General features: G+C 36.9%; 1 protein-coding gene across 3 annotated transcripts in view; it reads left to right on the top strand.

The window, feature by feature from the left end:
• PPP1R42 (protein phosphatase 1 regulatory subunit 42) overlaps positions 1-25,274 on the top strand; it is a 52,454-nt gene that overhangs the window by 15,493 nt on the left and 11,687 nt on the right. For all 3 annotated transcript variants that reach the window (XM_015536913.2, XM_042972860.1, XM_042972861.1), the window contains 2 exons: positions 18,783-18,900; positions 22,668-22,799. In XM_015536913.2, the coding sequence (XP_015392399.1) occupies positions 18,783-18,900; positions 22,668-22,799 (250 nt within the window). The remainder of the gene's footprint in view (positions 1-18,782; positions 18,901-22,667; positions 22,800-25,274) is intronic.

Here is a 25,274-nt window from a genome sequence, read left to right as displayed (position 1 = left end):
ATTCATTCATTCATTCATTCATTCATTTATTTATGAAAGACAGAGAGAAACAGAGCATGCATGGGGGTGAGGGGCAGAGAGAAGGAGACACAGAATCTGAAGCAGGCTCCAGGCTTTGAGCTATCAGCACAGAGCCCGATGCGGGGCTTAAACCCACAAACCATGAGATCATGACCTAAGCATGCCTAATTGTCCTACAGTGAGACCAATTAATTAGTCAACAAGCCTGTCGCATTTGTTTTCGTGAATGAAAAAGTAGCTAAGCATCACTAATCTGAAAACAGCTTCTAAAATCAAAGAGAGGGACACCTGGCTGGCTCATTCTGTTAAGCGCCCAACTCTTGATTTTGGCTCAGGTCATGATCTCATGGTTCACGAGTTCGAGCCCCATGTCAGACTCTGCACTGATGACACAGAGCCTACTTGGGATTCTCTCTCTCTCCCTCTCTCTCTCTCTCTATCCCTACCCCTGCTCACACATGCACTCTCTCTCTCAAAATAAATAAATAAACTTAAAAAAATAAAAAGTAAAATCAAAGAGAAAGACAGAAACAAACATTTTTGGAGAAACTGATAATATGGAAACAAAAAAAAAATCCCACTATAATTAATTTAAGAGAAATAAAAAAGGATTCTATAACCTTGAAACCAAAACAGGATTTTTTTTTAAAAAGGAACATTAAATGAATGAGAGGACTTCAAAATTTAGAATAAGGATAGAAGAAATTAAATATTAAATTAAATATTCTCCAAGAAAGAACAAAAGAGAAAGAATGGAAAATAAGCAAGTAAAAAAGAAATGTAGAGAATTAAATTCAGGAGATCCAACATGTGACTAGTAAAAGCATAAGAATCAGAAAATAAGAAAAAAAAAAGGGAAATAAAATTGTATTTAAAAATGACATAGGGCTGCATGGGTGGTTTAGTCAGTTAAACGTTGGACTATTGATCTCAGCTCAGATCATGATCTCACGGTTCGTGAGTTCAAGCCCCACATGCTGGAGTTCTCACTCCCTCTCTCCTGCCACTACCCCACTCATGCTCGCTCTCTCTATCTCTATCTCTCAAAATAAATAAATAAAAACTTAAAAAAATTCTTTTAAATAACATAATGGGCCATGATGTATTAACCAAAACAAGAATCAGTATCACATACACGCATGCGCACACACGCACACATACACACACACATACACACAGAAAGCCAAACAAAATGTGTGAAACAACTTCTTCAGACACTGAACTATAAGCGACACAGGACTGTGGACTCTAAGAGCATGAAAACAAACAAGGTGAGCTCTATAATTATCCCAGCTTTCTGCCTGAAGGCACTTTCCAGACCACAGTGCAGGGAGGGAAATAGCAAACAAGCCCTATGAAAATTAAATCATAACTGGAGAAAAGCCACTCAAGAAAAAACATCTAGAAATGACATGGAGGATGGAATTAGAAGACAGGACTTCTAAAAAGCTATTATAAATATGCTCTAGAATTTAAAGGAAGCATGAACACAAACAGAAGGGAAATGGAAGATGCAAAGAAAAAAATAACTTTGGAACTGAAATATGTATCTAAAATGAAAAATTAATTGGATGGGATTAAAAGTGTATTAGATATTATAGAAGAAATTATCAGTGAACTTAAAGGTATCACATTAGAACTACTGAAACTAAGGTACAGAAAGTAAAAACACTAAAAGATGAGCAGAGCCTCAATGGCTTGTGAGACACAAGCACTCAAACATGTATGAAAATGGAGTCCTAGGAATAGGGGACTAAATGATTATGTCTCTTCAAAACTCATAAATTGAGGGGCGCCTGGGTGGCTCAGTCGGTTAAGCCTCCGACTTCAGCTCAGGTCATGATCTCATGGTCCGGTCCATGAGTTCAAGCCCCGCATCGGGCTCTGTGCTGACCGCTCAGAGCCTGGAGCCTGTTTCGGCTTCTGTGTCTCCCTCTCTCCCTGACCCTCCCCCATTCATGCTCTGTCTCTCTCTGTCTCAAAAATAAATAAATGTTAAAAAAAAAATTAAAAAAAAAAAACTCATAAATTGAATCCTAATCCCCACTGTGATGGTATTTGAAGGTGAGGTCTTTGGGAAATAATTAGGTCTCAAGGCTAGAGTCATCATGAATGAGATTAGAGTTGTTACAAGAAGAGAAAAGACAGTAGGGCTTTCTCTCTTAGCCATGTGAGCACACAGTGAGAAGACAGGCATCTAAAAAACTAGGGAGAATGCTCTCACCAAATCACAGTATCTGCCAACACTTTGAAAAAAAATTTTTTTAACGTTTACTCATTTTTTGAGAGAGAGAGACGGTGCAAGTGGGGGTGGGGCAGAGAGAGAGGGAGACATAGAAACCAAAGCTGACTCCAGGCTCTGAGCTGTCAGCGCAAAGCCCCATGCAGGGCCTGAACTCAGGAACTGTGAGATCATGAGCTTAGCCAAAGTCGGACGCATAATGGACTGAGCCACCTAGGCACCCCTACACTTTGATCTTGGACTTCCCAGCCTCCAGAATTGTGAGAAATCAATGCTTGTTGTTTAGGCCATCCAGTTTGACAAGCAGCCCAAACTAAGAACCAGAAAATATCTTTGAAGAAATAATGACCTCAAGGTACTCAGAGTAGTCAAAACCTTCTTGAAAAAAAAAAAAAAAAAAAGTTCAAGGATTCACACTTTCCTATTTCAAAATTTACTACAAATCTATAGTAACTAAGATAGTGTGGCATTGCCACAAATGTGAAACTGGGAATCCAGAAATAAACCTTCACATTTATGTTAATTGATTTTTTCTTTAATTTTTTTTCTCTTCACATTTATTTATTTTTGAGACAGAGAGAGACAGAACATGAACTGGGGAGGGTCAGAGAGAGAGGGAGACACAGAATCTGAAACAGGCTCCAGGCTCTGAGCTGTCAGCACAGAGCCCGACGCGGGGCTCAAACCCATGAACTGTGAGATCATAACCCCAGCCGGAGTTGGATGCTTTCTCAGCTGAACCACTCAGGCACCGCATTTATGACCTTTATTAGACAAAAATTTCTTAGATACGACTCCAAAAGTATAAGTAAACAAATTAATTAATTAATTAAATGAAATAAAAAATTTTTGTGCTTCAAAGAAGACCATTAAGAAAGTGAAAAGAGGGGCGACTGGGTGGCTCAGTCGGTTAAGTGTCCACCTTCGGCTCAAGTCATGATCTCATGGTTTGTGAATTCAAGCCCCACATCGGGCTCTGTGCTGACAGCTCAGAGCCTGGAGCCTGCTTTGGATTCTGTGTCTCCCTCTCTTTCTGCCCCTCCCTCACTCGTGCTCTGTCTCTCTCTCAAAAATAAATAAACATTTAAAAAATTAGAAAAAAAAGGAGGTGAAAAAGATAAGACAACAGACTGGAAAAAAATATTTGCAAGTCCTATATCTGATAATAGACTTGTGTACAGAAACTCTTGCAACTCAGTAACAAAAAGACAAACAATCCAATTTATAAGTGGGCAGAGGACTTGAATAGATATTCTACAAAGAAGATATGCAAAGTGGATAATAGGCACATGAGAAGATACTCAAAATCATTAGTCATTAGGGAAATGTAAATCAAAACCACAATTGTATACCACTTCACACCTGATGAGACAGCTATAATTAAAAAGACAGATAATAACCAGTGTTGGCAATAATGTAGAGAAGTTAGAACACTCATACTCTCTGAGGAGAATGTAAAATGTAACAGTTCTTCAAAATGTTAAACAGCATTACCATATGACACAAAACTCCACTAATCACTATACACCAAGAGAAATGGAAACATACATCCACAAAAAAAGTCGTACATGAATGTTCACAACATTATTCATAATAGCTGAAAAGTAGAAGCAATTCAAATGTCCATCAACCAATGGATGGATAAAAGAATGTGTACGTGTAATCACATGGAAAATTTTTTGGCAATAAAAAGAAATGAATACTGATTTATACTACAACATGTATAAACTTTGAAAACATTGCACAAAGTGAAAGACACCAGTCACAAAAGACCATGTATTGTAAGATTCCATTTCTATGAAATGTCCAGAATAGGTAAATTGACAGATACAGCTATATTATTGATTGCTTAGGGCTAAGAGGTTGGGGAAATATAGGAAGCAATGTTAAAGGGTACAGGGTTTCTTTTGGGGTAATAAAAATATTCTAAAATTGATTGTACTGATGATTATACAACTCTGTGAATATACTAAAAATCATTTAATTGTATACTTTATTTTTTTAAGTTTCCCTTTATTTATTTTGAGAGAGAGGGAAAGATAGAGAGACAGGGAGCGCACAAACAGGGGAGGGGCAGACAGAGAATCCCAAGCAGACTCTGTGCCGATGATTAAGCACCCCTTAATTGTATATTTTACATATGTGAATGTATGGTATGTGAATTGTGTCAATAAGGCTGTTGAAAAACAAAAAGCAGGGGCACCTGGATGGCTCAGTCAGTTAAATGTCTGACGCCTGATTTTGGCTCAGGTCATGATCTCACAGTTCATGAGTTTGAGCCCCACATCAGGTTCTACATTTACAGTGCAGAGTCTGCTTAGGATTCTCTCTTTCCCTCTCTCCCTGTCTCCCCTCTGCTCTTTCTCTTTCTCTCTCAAAATAAATAAATAGGGGAGCCTGGGAGGCTCAGTCGGTTAAATGTCCGACTTCAGCTCAGATCATGATCTCATATTTTGTGAGTTCGAGCCCCGCATCAGGCTCTGCACTGACAGCTCAGAACCTGGAGCCTACTTCGGATTCTGTGTCTCCCTCTCACTCTGTGTCCCTCCCCCACTTGTACTTTCTCTCTCAAAAGTAAGTAAACATTAAAAAATAAATAAACTTAAAAAATAAATTAAAAGCAAACAACAAAAATGTAAAAATATAATTGTCCCCAAATTCCCATATTTGATGAAAATCATAAACCCACAGAAGCTCAATAAAACCCAAACAAGAAAACCACCAAGAAAATTACACCAAGGTGTACAACCATAATAAAATTGCTGAAACAATGATAATAAGAATATCTTTGGAGCAACTAGAAAAAAGACACATTGTATAGAGAAAGGTGAGAATTATCACAGACTTTTTGTCAAAAACATTGCAAGCCAGAAGACAATGGAACAGCTCTGAAGTGCTAACAGAAAAAAAAAATATCAACTTAGTTATATATCCAATGAAACTATCTTTCAAAAAATGAAAGCAAAATACTGTTTTCGGATAAACTAAACTTGAAAGAATTTGTCCCCAGGAGATCTACACTACAAAAAAATATATTAAAGTTCTTCAAGGCAAAGGAAAAATGTTAACAGAAACTTTTATCTACACAAATGAGAAAAATATTAAAAGTGGTAAGTGCAAGGTAAATACTTTTCACATTTTTTAATTCCTTTTAAAGATGATCAGTTTTTTTTAAAGCAAAAATAATAACCACAGACCATGAGGTTAATGACATGTAAAACTAAAATGTACGATAACAATAGCACAAATGGGAGGGAGGGTGGAAATGGCAATATACTAAGGTTATATATGAAGTGATGTCATTATTTGAAGAAATTCTGTGCTGATTTAAAGATGACTGTTCCAAACCCTAAAGTAACCACTAAAATTAAAAAGATGTATGGAACTAGTCAGTAATAGACAGAAAATGAGATGCAAAAATAGGGGAGAGCAGGAATAAAGGAAAAGGGAACAGATGAAACAAATAAAAGATGGTAGTTTTAAATTCAGTTATATCAGTAATTGTAGTAAATGTAAATAGTCTGAATTTTCCAATTAAAAGGCAGAGATAGTAAGACTGGATTTTAAAAATCCAATCATGTACTCTCTATAAGAAACATACTTTAAATATGAAGATATATAAAGGTTAAAAGTAAAACCATAGGGAAATATATACAATAAAAACAAATAATAAAATAAGAAAGCTGCAGTGACGATATTAATATAAGATAAAAACAACTTCAGGATAAGAAATATTACCAGAGATAGATAAGGAAAATTTATGGTGATAAAAAATGCCAATTCATTAAGAAAACATAACTATCGGGGGCACATGGGTGTCTCAGTGGATTAAGCATCCAACTCTTGGTTTCTGCTCAAGTCATGATCTCATGGTTGGTGAGTTGGAGTCTGTGTAGGACTCTGTGCTAACAATGCAGAGCCTGCTTGGGGTTCTCTCTCTCCCCCCTCTCTGCCCCTCCCCTACTCATGTTCTCTCTCTGTCTCTCTCTCAAAATAAATAAATTAACTTAAAAAAAAAAATAACAATTCTCAATATTTATGCACCTAACAACAGAGCTTCAAAATGCAGAAAGCAAAAATTGACAGAAGGGAAATAGATAAATCCATAATTGTAACAGAGATTTCAACACTCTTCTCTAAGTAGCTGATGAACAGGTAAATGGTAAATCAGGATATAAAAGATTGGAGGGGCGCCTGGGTGGCTCAGCTGGTTAGGCGGCCAACTTGGGCTCAGGTCATGATCTCGAGGTCGTGAGTTCGAGCCCCCCATCGGGCTCTGTGCTGACAGCTCGGAACCTGAAGCCTGCTTCGGATTCTGGGTGTGTCTCTTTCTCTGCCCCTCCCCAGCTCACACTGTCTCTCTGTCTCTCAAAAATAAACATTAAAAAAAAATTTTTTTTAATTGTAACAACAGAGCCAACATGAATTAATCTAATTGACTCTCACAGAACATTCCATCTAACACTAGTAATTAGAATATTCACCAAAATAATCCATATGCTGGGCCATAAAGCAAGCTCCATAAACTTTAAGGAACTGAAATTATATAGAGTATGTTATTTGACCACAATGGAATTAAATTAGAAAGGAATAAAGGAAAGATATCTTTAAAATCTCCAAATATTTGGAAATTCAGAAACGCACTTTTAAATAACCTCTGGGACAAATTAAAAAATCAGAAGGGAAATTAGAAAGTATTTTGAAAACAAAAACTTGAAAATTTGTGGGCTACAGTAGCCTAGTGCTTAGAGGGACATTTATAGCTTTGAATTCCTGTATTACAAAAGAGGGAAAATGATCTAACTTCTACCTCAAAAAGCAAGAAAACTAAATGAAATTCAATTCAAAAAAAGGACATAATAAAGGTAAAAGCAGAAGTCAATGAGATAGAAATATAATGACTACAGACAAATCAATGAAACCAAAAGCTGACTCTTTGAAAATATAAGTAAAATAATCAATTCTAGGTGGGCTGATAAGAAAACAAAGAGAGAAGACACTATCAGAACAGCAAAAGATATCACTATAGCTAAAAGGATAATAAAGGAATATTGTAAAGAACTTTATGCCAATAAAGTTGAAAGTTCAGGTAAAACGTAAATTCCTTGAAATACAAATTAGAAGAAATAGAAATTCTATATAGTTCATATCTATTAAATAAATACTTATAAATGAAAACATTTCCACAAAGAAAACTCCAAACCCAGATGACCCCTTGATGCATTCTATCATATACTTAAGAAACAAATTATACCAATCTAGGGGCTCATGGGTGGCTTGGTCAGTTAAGTGTCTAATTCTTGATTTCGAATCAGGTCATGATCTCACAGTTCGTAAGTTCAAGCCCCAAATTGGGCTCTGCACTGACAGCGTGGAGCCTGCTTCAGATTCCGTCTCCCTTTCTCTCTGCCCCTTCCCCCTCTCAAAAATAAATAAACATTAAAAAAATTTTAATTAAAAAAAAAACCAATCCTACACAATCTCCTTTAGAAAATAGATAAGCAGGAAATATTTCTCAACTCATGTTATCAGGTTAACATTATTTTCCTATCCCCTCCAATATTACAAGAAAAGAAAAATACAATGAATGAAATACATAAAAACAATAGCCCCCATGAACACAGAAACACACTAAACACACATTATAGATAATAGATTATAGATAATATATAGATAATCCATAATGACCAAGTGAGATTTATCCCAAGAATGAAAGATTGGTTTGACATTCAAAAATCAACATACCACACCAAACAAAATAAAGAAGAAATATGATCATCTCAACAGAGGCACAAATGCATTTTTAAAAATTTAACATACATTTCTATTTTTTTATATGAAATTTATTGTCATACTGGTTTCCATACAACACCCAGTGCTCATCCCAACAGGTGCCATCCTTGATGCCCATCACCCACTTTCCCCTCCCTCCACCCCCCATCAACCCTCAGTTTATTCTCAGTATTTAAGAGTCTCTTATGGTTTGCCTCCTTTCCTCTCTGTAACATTTTTTCCTCTCCTCCTCCTCCTCCCACACATTTGATTTTTAAAAAATTCTCAGCAAACAATAAATAGAAAAGAATTTAACATGATAATTGGCATTCATGTAAAATCTATAGAAAACACCAGTTAATGATGAGAGACTAAATGCTTTCTTCCTCGAGACCGGGAATAAAGCAAGGATGTTTATAGGAGAAGTCTTAGCCAGTGCAATAAGGCTAGAAAATAAAACAAGCAACAGTTTGGAAAGAAGGAAATAAAAATATCTTTACTTGGATACATATAAAATAAAAAATCTGGTGTGCCTGAGTGGCTCAGTTGATTAAGCATCCAACTCTTGATTTTGGCTCAGGTCATAATCTCATCATCATGAGATCTAGTCCTGTGTCAGGCTCCACACTGAGTATGGTGCCGGCTTAATATTCTCTCTCTTTCTGGAGCAACTGGGTGGCTCAGTCAGTTAAGCGTCCAACTTTGGCTCAGGTCATGATCTCATGGTCCATGAGTTTGAGTTCTGAGTCAGGCTCTGTGCTGACGGCTCAGAGCCTGAAGCCTGCTTCAATTCTGTGTCTCCCTCTCTCTGCCCCTCCCCTGCTCATACTCTGTCTCCCTCTCTCTCAAAAATAAACATTAAAAAATATTAAAAAACAAAAAGTTCTCTCTCTTTCTACCTCTGCCCCCTCCCCTGTTCATGCTCTCTCTAAAATAAAACACAAAAAATATTTTTAATCATTTTAAAATCCATAAAAAGCTATTAGAACTTATAAAATAAATTTAGCAATGCCAGGATACAAGATCAATATGCAAAAATCAATTTTTACATACTAGCAATGAACTGGAAAATGATATTTTTTAAGATGCCATCTACAAATCATGTCAAAAAACATAAAATACATAAGGATAAATTTAAGAAAATACATGTAAGGGCTGTACAATAAAACACTACAAAATACTACTTGGAGAAAGTAATGAAGACCCAAATAAATGGAGATAGGTACCATTTTCATGAATTAGAAGACTCTATCTATATTCTTAAGGTGTCATTTCTTTCTAAATTAATCTATACATTCAACACAATCCCATTCAAAATCCCTGCAGAACTTGGGGTAAGCAAACTGTATTCCATGCAGAAGAATATTACCCAACAATAAAAATGAATGAGCTACTGATGCACACATGGGCAAATTAAAAAACATTATACTGAGAGAAATAAGGTAGACAAAAAAGAGTACATACTATATAACTCCATTTATATGAAACTCCATTTATATGGAACTATATACAAATGTCTATAGTACCAAATGTATCAATAGTTGCTGAATGGGAAGGGGAAGTTGACTGGAAAGGGCCATGAGTGAATTTTTTGGAATAATGAAAACATTCTGTCTTGATTATAGTGATTGTCATATGGATGTATATGATTTAGGTTTTTAAATGGATGCATATCGTATGTAAGTTACAACTCAATAAAGTTAATTTTTAATGTTAGAAAAACTTTCAAAACCAAAGGACACAAATTTCCAGATTGAAACTGTCTCCCCAATGCCAGCACAGTGGATGGAAACTGACCCATATCCAGGTTCAACCTTAAAAGTTTTTAGGACATCAGGAGTAAGGAGTTCCTAAAGATCTTGACAGAGGGGGGAAAAAAAAGATCATAATACAAAAAATCAAAATGGAATTATAATTATCAGACTTTCTATGTGGAAGACAGTAGAATAATATTTCCAAAATTTTGAGATAAGAATATTCAAAATCTAGAATTGTATACTCCATCAATTTTTCAATCAGTTATGAGGTGTAAAATATCTTTGAACATGCATGCTCTCAAAAAAATGTATATTCCACATGCCGTTTCTCAGGCAACCCTTGAAAAATGAGTTCCATCTAACCAGGGCAGAAAACTAGGAAAAGGGAAGACATAGGATCTAGGAAACAGGAGAAAGGCTAAAGAAATTCCCAGAATGGCTATGAAGGGACTCTGAAGTGAAGTCTTAGGACAGCATCTACCAGCCCAGTTTACAGCAGGCTGAATTGGTGATAAATACACAGAAAAATAAGCAGATAATCAACCAATTTTTTAACTGTAGGGAAAATAAAAAGCAATCATGGTACATTATGTGATTTAGCTTTGAACAATATTTAAGTGAGCTTAATTACATAGTCAATAAATACTAACTAGATTAACAATTTTACTATAACTCTATTGACAGGATTAAGGAAGGGAAGTTTATCAGGGGGTGGAGTGGTATTTATGAGAATATATCATCATCTTCCACAGTAGGAATTCAGTAGATAAATATCTAAGATTTAAAAATCAATAAACAGCAGCTGTTATTTAGTAAAATGTGGAGGTAAGTGTGTGTAGGGATAGCTGTAGAAATTAAAAGAGGTTTTGTTGTAAGCCCTCAAGTACTCTTTAACTTTTGTTATAAACCCTATGGTCTTTTTTTGTTTTTAACAGTTTTGATTGCATTGCTTTAATTTTTAAAAATCTAATTTAAAAATGAATGATTGTAAGGAACACTTGGTTATAGAATTTTGTTATCATATACCACCATATCCCCATTACACTGAGAGCCTTCAAGAGCAAGGAATTTTTATTGCCTTCAGAATTCCCTAGAGTTCAGCCCAGTGAGTGCTTGGCACATAACAGGCACCTACTACATGTTTACAGAATAAATGAAGAAAGGAACAATACAAAATATTCAACCATCTGAGGAAGGAATGTAAACCATTCAGCAAGTTCCTGAGGCTGGGCTATGCCAAAAGTTGCTTTTTCCTCCCATAGAGAAAAGATACTCAGGGAGTAAGGATTAAATTTCAAGTTCTTATATTTCTAGCAAGGAGACAAGTGATTTAAAAATTTTAAATGCACAGCTTCTTGGAAGAGGAATATAGACTTGCCTAGCATTCATTTGAAATGTGCTCTTATGGTCCATTTCAAATCATCTTCCAATGGCTTAGTAAAAGGACATGTTGAAGTTTAGCAACAAAATATTAACTTGTTTCTTGAAATGTATTATTGGGGTCAGTGTCTCCTTTTTTTTTTTTTTTTGCTTTTATTTTTCCATTCTTTATGCTCACTGATTGAAGCTGCCCCAAAGCTGCTGACATCAAACCCTGTGCCATGGGAGGGAAAGCTCAATGTGCCATACAGAAGGTCGCTGACATCCATCCTAAAAGTCTTCAACAGCAGACAGCTTTGTGCCATGGGGAAAAAGAAGTGAACATCATTAGAGACTCCTAACAAAACCCTATAATTACCCAAGGTTTTTAGCAACTTAGAGCAGCTGCTTTTATAAGGACATCCATAGCTTCCTCACATACACCTACAGAAAATACATGAAAAAGGGTGGGGAGTTCGGGAGGGAAAATAATGGTTCCTTAGAGAGTTAAATAACTTTGAATCTTCCAATCAAGATTTTTGGTTTGAGCAGTGAGAACGATATTTAAGAAAAATTAAAAGGAACACATGTAACAACAACAAAAAATACTGTCAGAGCAACTAAAAATCCTGAGGCTCCGTGGAAGGAATAAGAAAAGGAAAAAAGAAAAGAGAATTGGGTCACTAGCAAATATAGACATTCCCAAATGATGCCCATGCTCTAGCCTACTGAGGGTACCAGAGGCACTAGTAGCTACAGCTACATTAGAGGTAGAGGCACAGGATATGGACCCGTTAAGAAGCTTCCTGCTATTTGGGATTTCATTCCCCTTCCTTCACACCTTGTACAGACCCACAGCTGCCAAAGACTCCTCCCAAGATCCTCTAACCCTGCCCTCATTTCTCCTATTCCCTGGTCCAAAGCTGATCCAGGTCAGAGATTTGAGGCAAGGAGGGGGAGGGGGGAGAGGGGGAGGTGAGGGAAACAGAGGACTAGAGGAAGAAATAGAACAGAAAATAAATCCTGTCTTTGCTCATTCTATGTCTGTGGCCCCTCTAATCAGCGAATTTTTCAAAGTGGTTCCATATAATTTCTCCTTTATAATTCCTGTCCTCCTTCTAGCCTCAGATCCATTGATTCATTGCATTCATTTGTTCATTTCTTCTTATCCATTCATTCAAAACCCCCACCATCTGGCAGTGCTTGCTGGACGATAGGGGAGACAACAATGAACAAAAAACAGATATAGTCCCTGGCCTTGAAGAGCTCTCCTCATTGAAGGGAAGAGAAACATTAAGCACATAATTACCCCAAAACATATGTAAAATTGCACCTGTGGCAAATACTACAAAGAAAAAGTATGTGATTCTGAGAGCCTCCAAAAGGGGAATTTGCCTTAGTCAGGGACTCAGTGAAGGCTTCCCTTAGGAAGGGATTGCTAAACTGGACCCTGAGAGAACAGAAAGGATTATCAAGTAAAGAATAGCATGTGCAAAGGCCCCAATGCAGGTAAGAGCATGGCAAAGATGAGAATAGTAAACTGGGAGTGTGAAGGTGCAGTATACTACAAAAAGAGGCTGATGGGTAGATGGGCCACACAGGTCATTATAGTTTTATCTCTAACCTAAGAACAATGCAGGATCACTGAAGGTGTTTAAGCAAAGGGTAAAGTAATTAATGATTAGCATTTTGAAAAGATTAGCATAGCTACAGTATGGAGAATAGATGGAAGAGGCTAGACTATTTAAGAAGTGAGAGATGGTAAAAACTTAGAGTTGGGGTGGAAATGAAGTGAGGAGACACTCTGGAGAGCTGTTTGGGAAATCAAGTGTACAGAACTTGGGTGGTGAGTTGGATATACAGAGCATTGAAGAAGGAGTGGACAAGAGGGATTCTCTGGCTTCTGCCTTGCATAACAGAAAATAGGGAACTCAAGAGTCACATCCAGCAGAGTGGGAGAAGATTATGAGTTTTGGTCTTGTAGAGTGTGAGGTGCCTTTGCAGTGTTCCAAAGAAAATATTAAGTGGACAATTGGATACATAAGGCCAGAGCTCAATGGACAGAAGAACGTGGGTGACTTCAGCATATTGGTTATGTGGTCACTTAAACTGACATCATGAATGAGACTACCTAGATACGGAAAGAGATAGCATATGATGAAAATGCTCAATATAGTTTCCCACAAAATCTGGTTCTTCCTGTCATGTACAGATGACCCTTCCTTCCTCAGTGTAGCAAATGTTTTACTATTTTCATCAATGCATCTATTCTTTTTCTGTAAAGGGTCTGCAAATAAATGGAGATCACAGTGGGTTACAGACAATTGTTTTTCTAGCCATGATTTTACAGTCAGCTGTGCTCCAGGGAGGAAACAAATACTGTTTAAAAGGAATAAATGTAGATTATAGAAAAGCAAGCAAGTGAACTGATTCCTGAAGGTCTGCCACAGGGACACTTATCTGCTCCTGTTCCCCAAAGGAAACTGTATGCTCAGAAAACATGGTGATGCACTTGGAGAGGTTTTATAGCACTGTCACTGCACATATTATCTTTGGGCTTTTTCTCAAATAGGTTCTTTCCATAGGCTGACTCAGGCAATGGTCCACTGGGTATAGCTCTGTTTTTTTATGAGATGTGTTCTCCAGTCTCAAAAGCAACTTTTAGAAAACACCTTGTTTACACATCAGGGATTTCTATGGTCAGAAGTGCATGGGACACCTGGGTGGCTCAGTCAGTTAAATGTTGTCAACTCTTTTTTTTTTAATTTTTTTAAATGTTTTATTTATTTTTGAGAGCGAGAGAGAGACAGAGTGTGATGGGGGTAGGAACAGAGACAGAGGGAAACACAGAATCTGAAGCAGGCTCCAGGCTCCCGAGCTGTCAGCACAGAGCCCGACACGGGGCTCAAACCCACAAACTGTGAGATCATGACCCGAGCCGAAGTCTGACACTTAATTGACGAGCCACCCAGGTGCCCCAAATGTCATCAACTCTTGATTTTGGCTCAGGTCATGATCTCACCAGTTTGTGAGATTGAGCCCCACACGGGGCTCTGTGCTGAGAGTATGGAGCCTGCTTGGGATTCTCTCTCTCTTTGCCCCTCCTTCCCTGCTCATGCTTTCTCTCTCAAAATAAATAAACATGAAAAAAAATTTTTAATGTTTGTTACTTATAGAATGAGAGATTCATGCAGGATCAGGGAACCTGCAAAAATGTGGAATCACAAAGCCATTAGGGAGCAGTCGGTAAGGTAAGATGTTCCAAAGAAGTGAAACTGAGGAAGTCCAAGATTGGCAATGTTTGGCTTAGTGACAAGGTCAGCAGTGTCTATTCAGAAGTACTAGGCTGCAGGAATGCCCAGTGATTGAAGAAGCACAGCCAGTGGCCTAAACCAAATGTAGTCTGAGGATCAGCAGCATCAGCATTGGAAACGCAGAATCTCAGCTTCTTCCCCAGACCAACATATCAGAATCTGCATTTAATAAATGGGATCCCTAGGTGATTCTTTTTTTATGTTTATTTATTTTGAGAGAGAGAGTGTGTGTCTGTGTGCACATGTGTGAGTGGAGTGGGGGAGCAGAGAGAGAGGGAGGGAGACGGAGGGAGAGAGAGAGACAGAGACAGAGACAGAGACAGAGAGAGAGAGAGAGAGAGAGAGAGAGAGAGAGAGAGAATCCCAAGCAGGCTCCATGTTACTGTGGGGCCTGACAGGGGGCTCAATCCCTTGACCACAAGATCATGACCTGAGCAGATACCAAGAGTCAAAGACACTTAACCAATTGAGACAACCAGGTGCTCTGAGATCCTTAGGTGATTTTTAAGCACATAAAAGTTTGAGAAACACTGCTTTCTACTACTCTATCAGGAAGTATAGTGACGGTAGGTAAGAGATAAGATAAAAGCCATAGGAGAGGGAGAGATTGGAAATGGAAATGCAAAACAAAGAAGACTGCAAGAAGAGGAGGCCCATGGAAAAACAAAAAGATCAAGAGGACTGATTAATTTGAAAAAAAAGAGGTGGGGCTTTTCCTTTATCGACAAAAATAGGAAAGAGGATGAGGAAGTGTGAGACCAAAGGCAGAAAACTGAGAAAACTCCATGGGCAATGACCCAGTTCTCTCCAATAAAATTGATCACAAAGTCAAACACTGAGGAGGACAAAAAGGTTTTAGGCCAAACAATACTCCATAAATTCACAGGGCTCTAGTTTAAATGACATTTACTTTTGGGTCGCCTGGGTGGTTCAGTTGGTTAAGTGTCCGACTTCGGCTCAGGTCATGATCTCATAGTTTGTGAGTTCAAGCCCCACGTCGGGCTCTGAGCTGACATCTCAGAGCCTGGAGCCTGTTTCGGATTCTGTGTCTCCCTCTCTCTCTGACCCCCCCCCCCCCATTCATGCTCTGTCTCTCTCTGTCTCAAAAATAAACGTTAAAAAAATTTTGTTTTGGGGTGCCTGGGTGGCTCAGTCGGTTAAGCATCCGACTTCAGCTCAGGTCACGATCTCGCGGTCCGTGAGTTCAAGCCCCGCGTCGGGCTCTGGGCTGATGGCTCAGAGCCTGGAGCCTGCTTCCGATTCTGTGTCTCCCTCTCTCTCTGCCCCTCCCCTGTTCATGCTCTGTCTCTCTCTGTCCCAAAAATAAATAAACGTTAAAAAATTAAAAAAAAATTTTTTTGTTTTAATGACATTTACTTTTGGTGGGGTGCCTGAGTGGCTTAGTCGGTTAAGCGTCCAACTTCAGCTCAGGTCATGATCTCAGGGTTCATGAGTTAGAGCCCCCTGTCAGGCTCTGGGCTGACAGCTCAGAGCCTGGAGCCCGCTTCAGATTCTGTGTCTCCCTCTGTCTGCCCCTCTGCTGCTTGCACTCTGTCTCTCGCATTGTCTCAAAAATAAATAAACATTAAAAAAAAATTTTTAATGACATTTACTTTTGATTAACATTTCTTTGCATTTCTTACTGTAATTCCTTTAAATAAGTACGCTTAAATGGATTAAAATTTTAAATACTCACTGGCCATTTACAATAAAACTTCCATTTCTATAAGTAGCTTGATAAGCCATGAACTTCACTAGGGCCAATGTTATAAACTTTGATGATATATTAAGTCAAATAAATATCATGGTTGCAAAAATGGATAAAAACTTGAAAGAACAATAACATAAAAAATCTTTACCTATAGTTTTTATGTCTGCAAAGTTTGCTAAATCAATAAAATGATCTGAAAAGTTCATCTCACAATCAGATATATTAGTGATTTACTTCATTGGTTTTCTGAGGACCATTTATCATGAGGTAAAGCATCTTCAGAATGAGTGGTGGAAATAAAAAATTTGATGTGCTTGCCTCTTAGATAAACTAAATATCTGATTTATAAGACACAAACGAACAAACCACTATGGCCTGTCATGTTTTTCCAGTTTCTAATTTATTCAACCTCTGCTCAATATTGATCCTGACAAGCAGAGTAACCCAAAGATAAATTTATTCACTCTACAGTTTAGTCAGAAACAAGCCAAAAATTATAGATTTTCCCAGGCAGATGATGACAAGCAGTCAGGGGGATGACAAATGGCTGTCTTTAGATTTAGTTAGGACAGTTGGACCAGACATTTCCAATAAAGATTGCATGCTGGTCAAATACAGGTTCATCAGTGGCCATCATTAATTGTAGAGCAAGCACTGCCAGTTCCTGCAAGCGCCTATACAGAAGCTTGGGCACCAGCCCTGCATTAGAAATAGAATCAGCTCCTCAGTATTTTGCAGCACACCTCTAAGTGATAGCATGACATGATCATTTATCAAACAGAGACTGTCCAGAAGAATGTCTGCTCCCTTTAGTAACACTGAAGGGCCGGAAAGTGAAAGCATTTTATTAAAGACAGGAAGGCAATGAACTACCAGAGCGTATCCAAAGGGTAATCATATTTCAGCATAGGATTAGTTTAGTCTTAAATAAACATACACTGGAGGGAGTATGTTGAGGGTCATTTATCAAGTAAGGAACAATTAACTAAACTCTACAGGACTCTCTTTATCTATTAAATTTAAAGTTCTCTTATTATTAACTTTTGGGACGATGGGCATCATATTCAACACTACAAAAATACATTACACAATTCCTTCCTTAGAAGTTTTTAGGCTAAGAGAAATACAGTGAAACTCTCACATAAAATAATCGTGGCTGTATCAAAGGCTGTTGAACAAATACTGTGGACAGGGCATAATCCAGGGCCCAAGACTGAAGGACGAAGTTACAACTTCTGAAGAGAACTTTATTATAAGAAGTCAACTACTCATCGGTGAGTCAGGAGCTTATTCTTCCTTACAACAGTTTTTGCTCTTTATTGACCAAAATTAAGAGAAAGGTTATAAGCCAAGGGGTGGTAGGGCAGACAAAAAGAAAACCAACATATTTATTACTTCCCTTCTTTGTTCCAGACACTTTATATGCCACAACAAATAACCCTAACTATTCGCACTTTATAAATGAGGACACAGATTTGACTAAGGTTATACAGTAAGCAACAGTGCCAGAAAGGTTGGGGTTGTCTGTATTTTTTTAAATTCCTATATATTTTTCACAAACTATATATTTAGATACCTCAGAGTCTGGTACAGAACTTAGCCCATGATTCAGTAAGTATTCTGTTGAATAATGAAGTAGGTAGAATTGGAAATATTTTTACCATTTTATGTAGAAAAACATTGGTCTCAGGAAGACTAAGAGACCCACCAATCACTCTGCACTGGATCCTAGACCCCAACTGTCCTTGTAATTATTCCCCTAAAATATCCTTTCTTCATGTAGACAGAGGCACATATCTGGATGTTCCAAATTTGTTGCCTTCATGATATCACAGAGTTTTGTGAGGATTTTTTTTTCATGTAAGCTCTATGCCCAAAACGGGGCTTGAACTCACTACCCCAAGATCAAGAGTCACGTACTTTACCAACTGACCAGCCAGGTGCCCCCTGTGGGGATTTTTAACATGTGGAAAGGAATTGTTCTTACAAGCTCATAGTAAAAAAAAACAATTTTCTAAAATCTAAAGAATAAAATACAGCCTTATCAAAAGAAATTTTTCTAGGGCACTTGGGTGGCTCAGTCATTTAAGCATCTGACTTCAGGGGCGCCTGGGTGGCTCAGTCGGTTAAGCGGCCGACTTCAGCTCAGGTCATGATCTCGCGGTCCGTGAGTTCGAGCCCTGCGACGGGCTCTGTGCTGACAGCTCAGAGCCTGGAGCCTGTTTCAGACTCTGTGTCTCCCTCTCTCTGACCCTCCCCCGTTCATGCTCTGTCTCTCTCTGTCTCAAAAATAAATGTTAAAAAAATTAAAAAAAAAAAAAAAAAGCATCTGCCTTCAGCGCAGGTCATGATCTTGCAGTTCACGAGTTCGAACCCCACGTCGGGCTCTGTGCTGACAGCTTAGAGCCCAGAGCTTGCTTCCGATTCTGTGTCTCCCTCTCTTTCTGTCCTTCCCCCGCTTGCTCTCTGTCTCTCTCTCTCTCTCTCTCAAAAAATAAATAAAAAACAAAAAAAAATTAATATAAAAAAATAAAAAGTTAACTAATATAAAAGAAATACTCATGATTATGATATACTTGTGCCTTGCTTTTCTTTTCTAATTATAGGATTTGGAATTTTTACTGAACAAGTTGATGAAGCTGTGGAAAATGGATCTAAATGGAAATCCTGTTTGTCTCAAACCCAAATACAGAGACAGACTGATACTGGTGTCCAAATCACTGGGTACACATTTATATATATTAATATAATTTTCTTAGAGAAAGAGACCTGGTTAACTTTTTAGTTATTTTAACACAAAACCTTGCGAAATACAAATATGATGTCTAAATCTATAAAAATAGTCAACTTTAAATTCAATAAATAAAGGCAAAAGTTAAAATTGAGAAATAAAACATGAAAAATATCTTCTGTTCAGAAATAATTAAGGCACCACATGCCCTTTCTTTAAAAAGAAAATGTAGCTGTTACCAACAAAAATGGTTAATCATAAATGTGTAGAACTTGCTGACCTTTTGCCAAATTCTCATTGCCACAAATCCTCTGAAGATCCCAAGAGATTCTTTAGCACTTGGAACTGTAGACAAAATTAATCAAAATTTTCATTGCTTGAAAATTGTCCTAGGAACGTACAAGTGTTCCCTTCATTTGAAAGGAGAGCAAGGTAGGGAGTCCCTTTATGAGATCCTTAGAAATAATAACATCCTGATTGTGCACTATATTGGGGGTAATGGACCATAGCTTCTCAACAGGAACCACGTTATACAACATCAGAGAGATAAGGACTGCCTTCTCACCAAGGACATTTGTGAGGTTTCCTATATCTGAACTTCTATGACATGCTATACTCGAGTATAAAAAGTAATGTATGGGAAAACCACTTCAAAGCACATAGCTGTAGTAAACCTTGATTAATCATGATGCTAGTGCAGCAATTCTCTTGGGGGTAGGGAGGAGCTGACAGAGGGTGTATCAGAAAAATCCAAGATTTTTCAAAATACATATCCAAGGGTCACACCCTGTCCACCACCCTTGACCCCACCAGTCAAGGGAAGGAAACAGAATACACTGGGAGAACAGTCATGTGTATTTTTTATAAGTCATGCAAATGAATCTGCAGTGCACCTTCCCCCAACTCTCCCATCTCCTTCCCTCCCTGCCTACCACATACAATTGTATTACTCCACTTTCCTTAGGAAGCAGAGTAAATACAACTAATGTTAGATGATTAAGAACCTTCCAATGTTAATGGAACCATTTCTGGAAACTCTTCTCATGATATAGTACTATAGGTGATGCAGTAAAAGATGTGGAGATAAGGTACTGATTTCCAAATAAACAGGACTTAGTCAAAAAAAATTTTTAATAAATACTTTCTAAAACATATTTTGTGATTATAAAATCCATACACATTTTGTATAAAAATATACATTTCTTATAGAAATGCAGATAATATAGAAAAGAAAATGAGTATCATTCATAATCCCACCATAAATATGCTGTTAACACTTCACTATACGTCTTTTCAGTCTCTTCTCTGATTCTAACTTGTCTTATTTTCATGTCCTTTCTTCCTAAATACAAAACCAAAATATAGAAAGTGAATTGAGGACTGGTTTGATGTGTCCCAGTAAGGACTGTGGGGAGGCATTTCATGCTTTGTAAGTAACCCAGTCCTCACTAAACAGAATGACAAGCAACGTACTTAGCATGAGTGGAAACAAATTTTATGTTAAGAACAACTCATTAAAACAAATCTCATAGGTCTCTGATCTTATGTCCATTACCTGGCTTCCCCTCCTGAACCACCTCTACATGATCATTTGCTAAAACATGAAATAAGGCTTACTGAGGCATAGTCTCCTAGTCACTACTCAGCTCTGTCTGGAACACTAACATGAGGAAAAAGGGATCATGGTAAAGGACTTGGATTTTTCATTCTTTATCTTTATAATAGATGTTTTAAAAATATGTATTGATTTACATATATCACATCCAAAAATACACTAACAAATTATACAATTAAACAAATCTTAAAAAGATATCAATAAATCCAAGTGGTTGGGAAAACTAAGCATAAAATAATAACTGTTAATGTAAAGTGCTAAATACTAAGATGCTTGATAATAGAACTTTTAACCAATTTTTTACATTATAATTTGGAGTATTAATTTCAGTTAAAATAAGTACATAAGGCAATTGTAAACAATTGTACTTCTAAGGTTTGTGGTTCTTTATATTTCCAGTTTCATCACTTTATTTTGTACATAGGGTCTAACAATATTATGAGTCATATTTAAGTGGCAATGTTAATACTTTCAGTAGTGTAATCAATATTTTATCAGGTTACTGTCATTTTCTCCATAAGAATATGATTTCAAAATTTTTTTATTTAAAAAAATTTTCTTTTAACATTTATTTGTTTTTTGAGAGACAGCATGATCTGGGGAGGGGGAAAGAAAGAGAGGGAGTCACGGATTCTGAAGCAGGCTTCAGGCTCTGAGCTGTCAGCACAGAGCCTGATGAGGGGCTCGAACTCATGAACCATGAGATCATGACCTGAGCTGAAGTCAGATGCTTAACAAACTGAGCCACCCTGGTGCCCCTGATTTAAAATTTTTTACTACATTCTTTTCTCACTCTGGAATCCAGTGGAAGACATTACATGGATGATAAGAGAAAAGATATATTTAATTTAAAAAACTACCATATAGAGGGTGCCTGGGTGGCTCAGTCAGTTGAGCTTCTGACTCGATTCGGCTCAGGTCATGATCTCACAGTTCATGGGAGGGAGACCTGCATCTGACTCTGCACTGACAGTGTGGAGCCTGCTTAGGATTCTCTCTCTCCCTCTCTCTCTCTCTGCCCCTCCCTGTTCACTCTCTCTCTCAAAATAAATAAACAAACAAAATAAAGGCCCAAAAACTACTATATAGAAAAGACAGTCTTTTTATCAGGTGAAGGCCACCTGTATTCATGTGATTACATGTAACACAAAATATCCTATAAGGGAATAGTTTAATATTTTATAATATATGTATTATGTATACATATATAATGGAATACTGTCAGCCATTAAAAATTGTGTTTAAAGAAAGACTTGGTAAAACGATCACAATACAATATTGAAAATTAGAATGTAATACTGCACAGAGTTCCAATTTTATATAATATACACACACATATACACATACATGGGCACATAAACAGAAAACAAAAAATGTTAAAAATATACTGTTAGTGGCCTTTAGTGATTATTTCTGGTTGTAGATACAGGCAATATTAATTTTTTTCTTTTTCCACTTTTGTATTTTCCAAATATCTTACAGCTTACAAAAAATTTTTTGTGTAATTTAAGATGCTCAATTTTCATAACTTTTTTAGGGGAACAAGATATAAATGTAGTTGAAATCTTCATAGAACCAGGAAGCTAGATTTGTGGGTTGTTCCTATTATATTTATATCCTAGAATATAGTAAGCATTATTAATATATGTGCTTTTAAAATACCAGGCTAAATGTATAAAACTTCTTATTCACTTTAACATAAAATATATTTTGCTTTTTCCTAAGAATAATAACCATAATATGGAAATGAATAGATAGCATCTAATTTTTGTTGAATATGACAACATTTTTGTTTTCAAAAACAATATAGTTTATATAAGACCCCAGAAGGGAAACCATACATCAAATTGTTTACAGTGATTATCTTTGTCAGTGATGGGAAGGAGAGGTATGGGTAGTAATCACAGTCTTTTTATGTTTTTTTCCACTGTGTTTAAGTTGTTTATAATCAGCACATATTTTTTTTGAAATCAGAAAAAAATAATTAAAAATAAATAAAAGCTCAACAAGAACAAAGATGTGCAAATAAGGTATTTTTAAAAGAAATTACTTCAACTTATGGTATAATTTAAGTTCAGATATAATTTAAATATATTACCTATATATTTAAATACTGTATTTTTTAACATATGTATTTTTCTCTAGAATTTCTTGATGGAAAAGAAATTAAAAATATGGAAAGACAATTCCTAATAAATTGGAAAGCATCCAAAGATGCCAAGAAAATCAGCAAGAAAAAGAACAGTAAAAACGAGGATGCAAGTAACTCATACATAAGTAAGCAGACTGTCATTCATTCGTTGATCACTTCTACTAGCAAAGGGAATGTTCTACTCAACACAAAAAACCCCAAGAAATAAGAAACTTTTGTTTAGATTCTTTGCTTAAGATTTGGGGTTTTTTTTAAACTTATTTACAATTCCTAAGAAATTCCACCTGCAATGTTTACATATGAAAATGGTGGCTACTATCAACAAAAGCAGTTCACATTGAGTCTGAATGTGTCAGTATGAAAACAGAGCCATGAGGGTGGAGGAAAATGTATAATTTTATATCTGGCAAAAGTACATGATTTAATTATGTAAATGGTGAAACAACAATCAGCTACATAAATTGTGAAACCTAAGTCACTAGTACATTTGTTTAGCAGCAGTGCAAAAATCACATTTTCCATCAGGATAAAAAATAAAAATGTATGACAACCATATCTGTGGTCTATACTCTGTAGCCTGTCCCCTTTCTTATGTACATGCCCCACCACTTGAATTTGACTTGAATTTGATTATAATATGCTTACTGTTTTCTACATTACATTTTCTTTTTTTTTAATGTTTTATTCTATTTTCGATAGAGAGAGAGAGTGTGTGTGCACATGTGCGCAAGCAGGGGAGGGCAGAGAAAGTGGGAGAGACAGAATCCAAAGCAGGCTCCAGGCTCTGAGCCATCACCACAGAGCCCAATGTGGGGCTTGAACTCATGAACCGTGAGATCATGATGTGAGGCCAAGTCAGACACTTAACCACTGAGCCACCTGGGCACCCCAAGTTTACATATATTACAAAGGACAGGTCAACCTCCCTTGCCTAACTAATGCAACTAAATGTAGCCAAGTGTAACATGTAACAATTATCTTTTTTTTTTTAATGTTTATTTATTTTTGAGACAGAGACACAGCATGAACGGGGGAGGGTCAGAGAGAGGGAGACACAGAATCCGAAGCAGGTTCCAGGCTTCGAGCTGTCAGCATAGAGCCCGACGCGGGGCTCGAACTCACGGACTGTGAGGTCATGACCTGAGCTGAAATTGGATGCTTAACCAACTGAGCAACCCAGGTGCCCCACAATTATCTTTATCACATTTGGGAGCATCCTAGAATTCATTCTTCACAGATTCTATAGTCCACAACATTGGAATAAGCCTCTACCTCTGTTCCATGATAGTGTTTGAATGCCAACAGTCCTCATTTCACAGCTAATGGGATGGGATCATAGAAAGGGGTTAGGCCAGGGGAATACGGAAAGGGAAACTAGAATACTGTAGTGAGGCTTTATGCATGGATACCACATCCTAGGAGCTCTGACAATCTAGAACAAGGAGGTTGAGGTGAGTAGAAGCAGAGATGGAAAGGCATGGATCTCTGATGATTTTGCCGTATCATGTCCACTGAATATGAACTATGGGAAATCATTTTGAAGAATGGGACTTTCTGAACTGACAGTATACTCATAAGTGATGATACTGTGCTGGCAATGTGAATTTTTCAAGGTCTGAAACCTATAAAATGGACAGGAAACATTTCTTCTCCTCCATCGATCCCTGGCTGGTTTTGAAGGGCAGAACCAGATCCAGGATAAAAATTCCAGTATTTTACGTGTTTTCAGTTTTATACCAAAGATGCCAAAGTACTTTCTTAATATTGAAATACTCACAAAATTCAATACCAGTCCTCACCCAAAAATTGAACCTATTCTAAAAATAATGCAGTTTTCTCCATCTTAATAGATTTTAAAAAAATTCTTCCTACTTCAGAAATAATTAGGTTAATCTGTTTTTAACTTCTCCAATAAAATTCAACAAAATAACGATTATAATGTGCCCTAAAATTTATACTTTAAAAAAATTACACTGTCGGGCACCTGGGTGGCTCAGTCGGTTAAGCGTCAGACTTCAGCTCAGGTCATTATCTCACGGTTGGTGGGTTCAAGCCACACATCGGGCTCTGTGCTGACAGCTCGGAGCCTGGAGCCTGCTTCAAATTCTGTGTCTCCCTTTCTCTCTGCCCCTCTCTCACTCGCTTGCTCTCTCTCTCTCTCTCTCAAAAATAAATAAACATTAAAAAAATTTTTAATTACCCTCGCATCTGATTTTCTCAATAAAATCCTCATTAATTTCTTCATAATCTAGTGTGACCACTAACTTAAAAAAGCAATCGTTAAAGCCATATAGATATAGTAACAACAAACTATCTGAAAAGTAAATTAAGAAAACAATCTTATTTACAATAGCACAAAAAAGAATAAAGCACCTACAAGTAAATTTAACTAGGAAGGTAAGAAAAAAAAAAAGATGAAAGAACTGTATACTGAAAACTACAAAACACTAATGAAAGAAATTAACACAAAAATGAATGGAAAGACATCCTGTGTTCATGAAATGGAAAATTTAATATTATTAAAATGTTTATAATACCCAAAGCAGTTGACAGATTCAGTATAACCCCTATCAATATCTTAATGGCATTTTCACAGAACT

This window comes from Panthera tigris, chromosome F2, assembly GCF_018350195.1.
Source record: "Panthera tigris isolate Pti1 chromosome F2, P.tigris_Pti1_mat1.1, whole genome shotgun sequence".
Lineage (NCBI taxonomy): Eukaryota > Metazoa > Chordata > Mammalia > Carnivora > Felidae > Panthera > Panthera tigris.
The sequence above is the reverse complement of the archived record's forward strand: the minus strand, read 5'-3'. Positions and strand labels throughout refer to the sequence as shown.